Source organism: Phaseolus vulgaris, chromosome 11, assembly GCF_000499845.2.
Source record: "Phaseolus vulgaris cultivar G19833 chromosome 11, P. vulgaris v2.0, whole genome shotgun sequence".
Taxonomy (NCBI): Eukaryota; Viridiplantae; Streptophyta; class Magnoliopsida; order Fabales; family Fabaceae; genus Phaseolus; species Phaseolus vulgaris.
The window spans coordinates 42,580,235-42,592,160 of record NC_023749.2 but is presented as its reverse complement, the minus strand read 5'-3'; the positions used below and the strand labels follow the sequence as shown (position 1 = coordinate 42,592,160).

The window sequence follows — 11,926 nt, the reverse complement described above, 5'->3', positions numbered from 1 at the left end:
AATTTTATGACTTTAGGATTGTTGGAACAACTGACTCTATACTAACGAACACTAGAATGTTGTATAACACTTTCATGTAAATTTGTGTAGTATTCTTCTTCATCTTGATGCCTTCTTGTTGGTCATCAAAGATGATTGATGCTTCAACAAATATGTTATGATTCGATTTTCTTCAAAACATTTTGTCAACTACTTTGATTTTGCATTGCATCCATTGATGTGTGCTGCTTGGAAGCCTGATTAGGAAGACTTGGATTTGAAGGAGGTTTTGACTTCTCTTTAATAAGAAAAAATTCAAAAACATATAACAAATATAATAAGAGTAATATTTAAATGTAGTTTAAAGCATATCATGTTTCTTTGAAAATAATGTAAGGATGTATACTTTCTATATAAAATCTCTTTTTGATTACAATGTGTATGAAAGTTCTAAAGATGTCATTTATTAATGTTTCAAACATTTGAGTTTCCAACTTTGATTATGCATTTTGATTTTAAACAACATTGTTATTAGACTTCATACATTATGAAGATCTTTGTCTAGTAATCTTCATTTGATGAACTTATCTATTGTCTTGTACATATGATTTAGAGAACTTGTCAGATGATCTTATTAGTAAATAATGGTTGATCATGTCAGACGAATTGGAGAACATATAAAGTGATAAGTATATAATTTCAGTAATATTTCATATTAAAATATAGGCACTTATGGTAGTCATGTAAAAAAAACACAGTTTTTAGGAGACATGGAACAATGAAAAGGCAGAACTGGAATAGCAATTTATATAATCATGTTGTGTATGCTCAAATAACTAACATACTCCACATAGGAAGGTGAAGCGTTGACATTTACTTGCTTCACTATTCTATCTTGCGTCTAAAATTGTGATGGAAAGTTCATTATCTGAGAGTGGTTTGTGATTTGCTGATGAAGAGTTTGCTTTACAAGTAACATCAATTTCAATGTAAAAACCAGGAACATTTGGCTTTGGCAATAATTTATCGCCATTTAGCATTAAAACCACCGATGACATGTCTGGCCTATGATCTGGTTTTTGTTGCACACATAATAGACCTACTTGTATACATCGTATAACTTCAAACAGCGCACATTGTTCTTCTAACACTTCATCTAGTAGCTCCAGTACCCTGTCTTCACTCCATAATTTCCATGCCTAAGATGATGAGAATTCAATTAGTACCATTAAACAAATTATTTTATACTAATTAGCAATATGGTCAAATCAGTATGCTTACATGTCCAAGAAGATTGTTGCAGTGTTCTGGGTCCGAAAATTCTCGGATTTTCATCCCACTTAGAAGTTCTAGTACAATGACACCATAACTAAACACATCTGATTTCACTGAGAAATGTCCATGCACAGCATATTCAGGAGGCATGTAGCCACTGAAAATAAAATTTCAAAGTAATACAATTAAAACTTGACAGCAGAAATCAAAGAATCACATTATATAAAAACTAACTCACTATGTTTCAGCCACCCTATTCGTTTTTGCCTCTACTTGATCTCCCAAAAACAATCGAGCCAAGCCAAAGTCTGATATTTTGGGATCCAAATTTGCATCTAGTAAAATATTACTAGTTTTTAGATCTCTATGAATAATCCTCAACCTAGAATCTTGATGAAGATAAAGCAATCCTCGAACAATACCAGTAATAATGTTGAAACGCTTACGCCAATCTAGCAACTTCCTTTTACTTTGATCTAGTCAAATACACACATTTTACATAGAAGTTCAAGTCTCCATAATTGCCTAAACTATAAATAAGAAATAGAATAATTGTAACTTAGAATAATAAATCATAAAAAGTTCCAACCAAAAACAACGTAGTCCAAGCTATGGTTCGGCATGTACTCATAAATCAGCATTTTTTCTTCTCCTTCAATGCAACAACCAAGAAGTTTTACCAGATTACGATGCTGAAGTTTGGTCATCAATGCAACTTCATTTTTGAACTCGTCCAACCCTTGCCAAGATTTCTGAGAAAGCCTTTTCACAGCTAACTCTTTCCCATCTATCAATGTTCCCTGAAAAATAATTTTCTGCTACAGTTAGAAAGTATTTGAGGAAAATATAAGTTCTGGAATTCAGTTTTCTCTATCACCTTGTATACTGGTCCAAAGCCCCCTTCCCCAAGCTTGTTTTCAATTGAAAAGTTTCCAGTGGCACTGGCTAAGACTGAGAAATCGAAAGTTGGCAAATCTGTGTCTACCCTCCTCTGCATATTTTTGTAATGCTTGTTGCAAAATTTTCTTGCAGCCCCTAATGAGTTAGAGCATAACAGTGTGTAAACATGGCCACAAAATATGCACATGTTTATTTTCGTACCTAATGATCTGTAGTAGAAACTAAATTATATCTATATACTTACCTGACTTTTTAATTCCCAGTATGCATACACATATGATTAATCCAAAAATAGTCACACCAACAATGATTCTTACAATGCTTTTCTTGTCCTTTCCACGATCTGAAACAAACAGATCGTAGTTAGTTTCTAAGTTTAAAAAAAACAACTATGTTTACTAAATCTGAGAGTGAGAAAGGGTGCCTAGTTTCTTAAGACTGAGTAGGGGAGAAACACATTGTATTTAACTTGAAAAATAAAATAACATATAAAAGGTAACATGCATTACTAATGATTTTGTATGCAGCTGATAGCAAAATCAATCAACTTTAAGGTCTTTCCAAGTACTGCCTCCACTTTGGAAGAATTTCATGCTCTTATAATAGAAAGTTTGTGCAACTCACCTTTCAATATTCTCATTGCCTTACCCTAAAGCACCCTTTTCTCCCAGAATAATGGAATAATAAACAAAAATTGAACTAGAAAAGATATCAGAAACATAGTGAAACAATTAAAAAAGTAACAGTTCAGTACCTAATTCTGAAGCAGGGACTCTGATATACAAGTCTTGTCCCCACTCTGAGAAATTCCTCATGTCAACTAGATCATTAAACCAAAGTAGACAGCCACTACCTCCATCAAGAACATTTAAACTTGCATAACCTGTACAAGAACAGTTCATAAGGCATGACTGCTGACATTCATCAAGGCTCATAGTCGCATCAAACCGTGATGAAGAAGTGTCTGGCAATTTCATGTGTGTGTACTTCAAGAAGCCATCTGTGTAACTATTTGTGCAATTAGATTTATTCCTTGGAACACAACCATTGAGCCAAATTGATATATTCCACTGATCAGAAGACTTGGGAACATAACTTCTAAGGCATTCACAACTTGGATGGCTACCATCATAATTGCATATAGAATTTGCACCACAAAAGGCATAATTCTCGCATCGATCTTGCTCCCCATTTGAGACAACTTGTTGATTTCTTGTCTGAGTTGTCCAATACAAAATTTGTCCTCCTGAAGGGGTCACTTTATATACGATAAACCACGAACTATCCTCAACCCCGTACTCGTAATACACCTCTTTTTCATTGAGCACGAATCTTGGTGCCGTGCCGTAGGTTGGACCTGGATTTCCCACTAGAGACAATCCATTCCACGACCCAACTCTAAACTCTTTATCAGGTCCCTTGAATATCATCATTTGAGGATATCCGCTAAGATTCATTTTTAGAGCATATTCTCCCTCAGCAGGATCATCAACACTTTTCCAAGATGATACAAACCTTTCTACACCAGTCTCCAAGTCCCATCCAAGTTTCATTCCTGGCATAAATGTATCACCTGGATAATCAAAACTCTGCCACAAGACGCCATTGGTTTCTTGTCCCTTTTTAACTACAAAATTTCCAGAATCCAAGAGCTGAGCAATTGGATCATTCCCTGCTTTGCTTGAGATGTTGGATGATGACCAAATGGTGTTGTTTGCAGCATCTAGAAGAACAAGAATCCCTTTTTCATTGAGCTTGAGAACTCCTGATTTATTCTCAAGAGGAGTGTTTCGGTTGGCCACCCACACCACTGTGAAAGGGGATACATTTGCGTACCATATGCCCAAGTATCGTCTAGTTGAATTTCCTGGGCTAAAGAAACCAGCTTCAGTGATTCCACCTGCAGAAACCAAAGTCTTACCATCTTGGATGGATTCACTCACTGCTAAACTATCTAATGAATTGCCAATTCTAGACAAGTGGGATAATAATAAGAACCAAATAAATAACATTTTAACTTCAAGTTTTTGCTCTCCCACTAATACTAAACTGAGGAGGAAGAGCTTCTATGAGGGTAGATAGCCATAGAAAAGAATTAGGAAGAACTCAACCAAGTGTGATGAAAAATGGGCTTAAGGATTCACCATGACATTAATTAGAATCTCTTTATGTTATTAATTATATAATGATCCCATAAACACGATCTGAGGTGAACAATTCTTCCATTATTTACAATTATGTAAAAGACCAATAATTTTAAATTTAATATAATAATAAAAATAGTAATAAAAAATTACCTAAAGCTTTTTGTATATCTCAATATTATTTTTATATAATACTTAACAGGGCCGCCGGGCAAATTTTCCTCACTTCTTACTTTCATTTTGGCATTTCTTTGACTTTTTTTCCTTTCTCTTCACAACTGAAGTCTAATGGCGTGCTTTGGAAAAAGTTGGGTTCAACGGAAGATGTGATCCAGATGTTCCATTTTCAACGTTAGACTCTCTGTTAAGATTTTAAGTACACGTTTGATACTATATTAGGAATATGTTAAGTTCTTCTAGATCCACATATCCATTACGTTTGATACTATTTTTAAGTTCTTCTAGATCCACATATATCCATTGCTTGAGGTTTTGTTATGATTATGATTAATAGTTTTGTTTGCTAAGTGATTAGATAGAGAGTTTTGCATATAGTAGAATATAACAAATACAATTTTACAGTTTAACTAATTTAGTGGACTAAAATGCTCTCTTTTAACATCTATTCTCATAATGATTCTCATTTCCGAGTTAGTAGAGACGATGATATAATAAAATGAAAAATAAATTAGAGATGAGAAGAAATATATAAGGTAATTTTTATATTAGTTTGTCTGCCGCAACAAACTACATCCAGCTCTTAATCAATAGATTGAGTTCCATTAAGCAAACTAATAATGTGAAGTACAATGTGAGTATTCTTTCGCCTCGTACCAACTCCTGTCTATGTCTTATCCCTTCGGTATTCTCTTCGCAAGTCACTCCTGGCTCAACTAAGTCACTAGTCACTTCTGACTCAATCAAGTATTCTTTCACAAATCACTTCTAACTCAACCAAGTATTCTTTCATAAGTCAATTATGGCTCAATCAAGTATTCTTTCACAACCTACACCTAACTCAATGAGTATTCTTTGAATAGCAGTCACTCCTAGCTAATAATTCAGTATTCCTTGCCAAACAACCATTTTTGGTTAAGATACAAGAGACGTATGAGTGGTGATCAATAGATCACACAAATTGCTCACTACAGAGGATTGTCGTCTATTAATGTATATAATATTTGTACATTCTCTTCTAGTTAGTTAATAGAACACGCAAAATGTTCTTTTATGAAGCATTTTGACAAGCGCAAAAATTTCAATAAAGTTTCAATACAACAACATAGTCTCTTACTTTCTTCTTCTTGAGTTGCTTTATATAGAATGAGTTTTGGTTGTTGAGCAACTTCAACTCTTTCTTAATGTCTTTCTTTGGTTTGATAAGCTTCATATTGAAGGATACATTAGATGCACTTTAAGTAGAAATAAATGTCATTTTCTTCTTTACATGACATCCCAATAGTTGGATGTATTAATCTCTTCTTGGTGAGTGTGCATTTCCTTGAATTTGTATAAAGTGCAGTGTTGCACGAAGTGGATAATCCATCCAAAGTTGACAATATACGACATCGGGATTTGTAAAGAAAAGCATATTTAGCTCTTTAACAACACAGTTTTCTCTCATTAATATTTGTAACTCTTGTGTTTGCAAGGAATGTATCACTTCTACCAAAGTAATTTTAGATAGATCATTTGCATTTTCCAAGGAAGTAATAAATGCTTCGTATTATTCTTTTTGGCATGATTGTATTTTTTTTTAAGTTGTTTAGATCAGAAAATCCCTTATGCCCAATGATTTTATCTTGTTAGTGATACCTAACAATTTGTTTGAGGTCTAGAACTCTTTCACCTTTTTGTAGCTCAAACTTTGCTATCAAATTTAAAATTTTCATGCCTCAAATCTTCTCATTTCCTTCTCATACTCCTTTCAAATATTTCCCAATTTTAGGGTCATGATTCGAGTTAGGATTATTTGTTAAATACCAACAAATAAACATGACATCTAGTCCTTCTAGATAAGTTTGTATTATTACATTCCATAGACCAGAGCTTTCTCCATTGGAAAGTGGAATAACTACTTCTAATAATTTTTCTTCTTCTTCCATTCTACAGGTCATATAAGAATGATGAATATAGATACCACTTGTTGGGTTTTTTTTTTATGTTGTGGAAATATAAGACATATTATGTGGAAAAAATGCTCATTTATTCTCTCTCTCTCTCTCTAATGGCAGAGGCCTCAGCTCAAAACCAACCACTAGAGTTATAGCAAGATTGAGACTCTACTACTAATAGCAGAGACACTCTCTTATACATTTTTGTTTTGCTCAGCAACACGCTCTTATACATGTTTGAAGGTGTCATAACCTAGTATAAATTCTAGAGTAGGATTTAATTTTCTTACTTAAAAGTAGAGTAGGATTTTGGTTTGTATTTTGGCCTTGAGTAGATTAGGGTTAGGATTAGGTTTCTAAAAGCTCAAATTAAACCCTAGGTCAGTCTCCTAAACCTAATTAGGCACACAGGTCACACCATGTCACACTTGCATTATGAGTTTCTCTAGGCACCAAGTTCAAACGTTTTGTATTTAAAATTTCCCACCTCTTTTTGAAATCATTGGCCGGCCTCCTTCACCTATAGAAGGAGATGTTTTGGTAGATCAGATATATGAGTGTTATGCTGTCAAATTGCAAGTTTATCACTCCCTTGTCTAGCCTCTCTAGGATAAACATCTTTTATTCTCTTCTCTCATTCTCTTAGTTATTTAGCCGAACCAATCATTTTCCCCGCACCTCACGTCAACTCCAAGAAAACCATGGCTCAAATGAAACTCTCCTTGACTCATCACCTCCATTTGCTTCTGCTAATTCCAACCTCTATCCAAGAAAACTCCAACGGATGAAGAAGATGCTATCACACACACACTCTTTTTATATATATATATATATATATATATATATATATATATATATATATATATACACACATTTATATATATACTCTCTAGCTTCCTAAATCTAAATAGTAACTAAATATACCTTTATCTTTATCTATATAATATTTAAAAAATAATGATAAAGTAGTGAAAATGACAATTATTGTGATTAATTTTAATAACTAAATAGAGCTATTATGAGATTGAAGGAGCTAGTAGTGTTGTTGTTTAAAAGACAAAATGACAGGTAAGCAAAAAATTTGACATGATCTAGAATTTATATACATTATAAATAGATGTATGTTTAAACAAGCAATGGTAGATAAAGCCTTCACATTTGCTATCTCGCATCTAACATTGTGATGGAAAGTTGATTATGAGAGTTGGGTTTGAGAATTGCTGATGAAGAATTCGCATGAGATGTAACATCTACTTCAGTATAAAATCCTGGAGCCTTTTGCTTTCGCAATAATTTCTCACCATTTAACATTAAAACCACTGATGACATATCTGGTCTATCTTCTGGTCTTTGTTGCACACATAATAGCCCAACCTCTATGCATCGTATGACTTGAAAGGGCACACAATATAGTTCTTCTAACACTTCATCCAATAATTTCAGGGCTCTGTCTTCAGTCCACAATCTCCATGCCTAAAAATGGTAATAATTATTGATTCAGTGCAATTGAAATAACTCAAGTTATACTAATTAGCAACATAATCAAATCAATATCCTTACATATCCTAGAAGATTATTGTCTTGCCATGGGTCCAAAAATTCTGAGTTTCTCTTCCCACTTATAATCTCTAGAACTATTACACCATAACTAAACACATCTGATTTCACTGAGAAATGCCCACGTGCAGCATACTCAGGAGGTATGTAACCACTGAAAGTAAAAGTTTCAAAGTAAAATAATTAAAATTTGGCATCACAATATCCAAGAATACTAATATATAGAATCTAACTCACTATGTTCCAGCCACTCTGTTTGTGTTTGCCTCAACTTGATCTCCCAAAAGTGATCGAGCCAAGCCGAAGTCTGATATTTTGGGATGCAAATTTTCATCTAACAAAATATTGCTAGTTTTTAGATCTCTGTGAATAATCCTCAACCTGGAATCTTGATGAAGATAAAGAAGTCCTCGAGCAATGCCATTAATAATGTTAAAACGCTTATGCCAATCTAGGAGCTTTCTTTTGGTTTCATCTAGTCAAATACATACACACAGATTTAGCAATTGTTGTCTCCATAATTTCCTAAACTATATGTAGGAAATAAAAAGATTGTTATAAGATGTGTAGAATAAATCATAAGGGCTCCAACCAAAAACAAAGTAGTCCAAGCTCTTGTTTGACATATACTCATAAATCAACATATTTTCTTCTCCTTCAATGCAGCAACCAAAAAGCTTTACAAGATTACGGTGCTGAAGTTTGGAAATCAATGCCACTTCATTTTTGAACTCGTCCAACCCTTGTTCAGATTTATTTGAAAGCCTCTTCACTGCAATCTCTTTCCCATCTATTAGTGTGCCCTGAAATAATTTCTGGTTTAGTTAGAAACTTAGGATGTCCTTAGGAAAAATACATGGACTAGATATCAATTTTCTTTATCACCTTGTATACTGGTCCAAATCCACCTTCCCCAAGCTTGTTTCTTGTTGAAAAATTTTCAGTGGCATTAACTAAGACTGACATATCGAAAGTTGGTAAATCAATCTCTTCCTTCCTGGGTACTATATTTCTGTAATGCCTGTTGAAAATTCTTCTTGCAGCACCTAGTTGGTTGGAAAATAACACATAATATGGACATTTTCTTTTGCGTCTAATTGACTTGATTAAATGCTAAATTTTATCTATATACTTACCTGGATTCTTAATTATAAATATGCATACACATGAGATGAGTAATCCAAAAGATAGTCACACCAACAGTGATTCCTACTATCATTTTCTTGAGGTTTCCTTGGCCAGCGTGATCTAAAAGAAGCAGAATATGATCACTCGCCAACTTTAAAATAAACATATCTACTGACTGAAGCTAGAGGATGAGATGAGAGTAGTTTCTTTAGACATGATGCAGAAGGAAAAAATACATTGTACTTAATATGGAAAACTAAAAGCATGCAATGATAATTAATTTCTATGCAGTTGTTAGAGATCTTGCAATCCATAGATCTTTGTTTCAACTAATGTCTCTACTTATCGTGCATTTCAATTCTAAACAATTGAAAGTATATGTAGAATGCAATATACAAAATATTGAGTACCTAATTCTGAAGCAGGGACTCTGACATAGAAGTCTTGTCCCCATTGAGAGAAACTCCTCATGTCAACTAGATTATCAAGCCAAAGTAGACATCCACTTCCTCCACCACGAACATCTAAATTTGCATATGCTGTACAAGAACAGTTTCCAAGACATGAATTATGACATTCATTAAGGTTCATCGTTGTATTAAACGATGATGAAGAAGTGTCTGGCAATTTCATGTATGTGTACTTGATGAAGCCATCTGTATGACTATTTTCACAAGTAGATTTGTTCTTTGGAACACAACCGTTGCGCCAGACTGATATATTCCACTGCTCAGGAGACTTGGGAACGTACCCTCTGAGGCATTCACAACTTGGATGGTTACCATCATAGCTGCATATAGAATTGTTACCACAAAAGGCATAATCCTCGCACTGATCTTGCTCCCCAGTTGAGACCACATGTGCTGTTCTTGTTTCTGTTGTCCAATACAAACTCTTTCCTGTGCCTGAAGGGGTTAGTATATACACAAAAAATGCAGATTGATCAAGAAGCTCATACTCATAATACACTTCTTTTTCGCTAATCACAAGTTTTGGTGACGTTTCAAGAGTTGGACCTGGATTTCCAACCAGTGACAAGCCATTCCATGAACCTGCTCTGGCTACTAAAACACCTTCCTTGAAGTTCATTACTTGAGGATACCCTCTAAGAGAAACTTCTATTGTATATTCTCCCACAGCAGGATCGGTATCACTAACCGAAGATGATATAAAAGTTTCTAGACTAGTTTCCAAGTTCCATCCAAGCTTCATTCCTGGCAAATATGTGTCACATGGATGGTCAAAACTCTGCCACAACACATCCTCCTCGTTGGTTTCTTGTGCATTTCTCACTACCAAATTTCCCGAGTCCATTAGTCGAGCAATTGGATTATTCCCTGCTTTGCTTGATACGTTGGATGATGTAGACCAAATGCTGCTGTTTGTTGCATTGAGAAGCTGAAGAATCCCTTCTTCGTTGAGTTTGAAAACTCCTGAGTTATTCTCAAGAGGGGTATTTCGGTTAGCCACCCACACTATTGTCAAAGGGGATACATTTCTGAACCATATTCCCAAATATCTCCTTGCTGAATTCCCAGGGCTGAAGAAACCCAGTTCAGTAATCCCACCTGCTGAAACCAAAGTCTCATTTTTACCATCTTGAATGGATTGGCTCACTGCTAAACTGTCTAAAGCAGCAGTGGAAGTTGTAGTCATGTATAAGAACAAGAAGAACCAAATAAACAACATTGTGATGTTATGGAAGGAATGACTTCCAAATATCTTAAGCAAGCATGATGCTCAAGTTTTTGGGCTTTCTCTGAAGTAGAGGGTTGAAGAAGATGAGTTTCTGTGAGAGTAAAGACCTATGAACAAGAAGGGCATGACCATGACAAAGTATGATTAGGAGCTTAATTAATAAACGAAGAAGCAGAAAACGAATGTTACAATGGTAGTTGTTCGGTAGAGTAATTCTATGAACTGTCAGAGGAACTGAATGACAAAGTCAATCGTAGAATTGCACGATTAGAAAAATGAATCGTAAGAGAAATTGCATAATTTGACGTGAAAGAGTCTTCCCAATATTAACTACCCTGTATATTATTTTAGTAGGATATGAAAGACTAACATAGTTTATGACAGAAAATATATTATAGAAATTAGTTAATTTAGAAAGATATATATGACATAAAACTATTTTTACAGATGAAAGCGACTGTTGTCAACGCTGTGTATTATAATTTTACTCTATGCAATGTGTTCATGAGCCAACCATGGACTTTTAAATACTTTATGATACCCAAAGTAAGACTAAACTCAAAAATTCAATGTTTTTGAACTTTGTACATTCGAAATTTCTCCAATTTTGGTAGCAAAGACTCTTTATGTTTTGGATTTCATGACTAATACTTATAACGTTGATGAAAAAAGAAGTCCTCGGGTTATAGATCAAAATAAATAAAAGTAAATAAAAAAAATACTATTCAACCTTTCGCTCTGCATTTATAAATTATTGTTTCCATTGCACGAAATGAACACAGATTATGTTGAATCAGGGACAAAATAAAACGAGCTCCACGTAGCGTGTTTGATATGAGCTATATGAATTCTATAATCCTAGAATTAATAGCCACACATTTAAATTAATGCATTTCAAATGAATGGCAACATATTGAAAATTAAAATTTTTGAGATCTGGCCTATATGAATACGCATAGTCCATGCATACATGATAGTGTAAACTTATTCTATATGTTAGGTCCAAGAAACCTATACTTTGATTATAACAAATAATAAACATATATATTTAGGTTTTGACAACATCTCTTAGAATGTGATATCTCTTGACTTTCTATAATTTTTTTAGATTAATTGTATTTTTTTATATAT

The 11,926-nt window shown here is 34.0% G+C and overlaps 1 protein-coding gene and 1 pseudogene across 2 annotated transcripts; both read right to left on the bottom strand.

Annotated features, from left to right (window-relative positions):
- Positions 1-752: 752 nt before the first annotated feature.
- On the bottom strand, positions 753-4,288 carry LOC137832424 (G-type lectin S-receptor-like serine/threonine-protein kinase At4g27290). Of its 2 annotated transcripts, XM_068640595.1 has the most exons (8): positions 2,909-4,288; positions 2,399-2,497; positions 2,132-2,289; positions 1,844-2,054; positions 1,677-1,730; positions 1,493-1,589; positions 1,261-1,411; positions 753-1,178 (listed from the first exon to the last, which is right to left on the bottom strand). In XM_068640595.1, exons 1-8 carry the CDS (start codon positions 4,164-4,166, stop codon positions 870-872), a joined length of 2,337 nt encoding a protein of 778 aa, XP_068496696.1. In that variant the 5' UTR covers positions 4,167-4,288; the 3' UTR covers positions 753-869. The 2 variants fall into 2 exon arrangements, with proteins under 2 accessions (XP_068496696.1, XP_068496688.1); XM_068640587.1 differs by having other exon boundaries at positions 1,493-1,730.
- Positions 4,289-7,551: 3,263 nt separating this feature from the next.
- On the bottom strand, positions 7,552-10,932 carry LOC137822535 (G-type lectin S-receptor-like serine/threonine-protein kinase At4g27290; annotated as a pseudogene).
- Between the last annotated feature and the right edge of the window lie 994 nt (positions 10,933-11,926).

Excerpts from the sequence above, each read along its gene's own strand:
- LOC137832424 (XM_068640587.1), bottom strand. The coding sequence starts at position 4,166 with ATGTTATTTATTTGGTTCTTATTATTATCCCACTTGTCTAGAATTGGC. Across the intron at positions 2,290-2,398 it reads ACTGGGAATTAAAAAGTCAG|GGGCTGCAAGAAAATTTTGC; the intron begins GTAAGTATATAG and ends CTAACTCATTAG. Across the intron at positions 2,055-2,131 it reads GCTTTGGACCAGTATACAAG|GGAACATTGATAGATGGGAA; the intron begins GTGATAGAGAAA and ends ATTATTTTTCAG.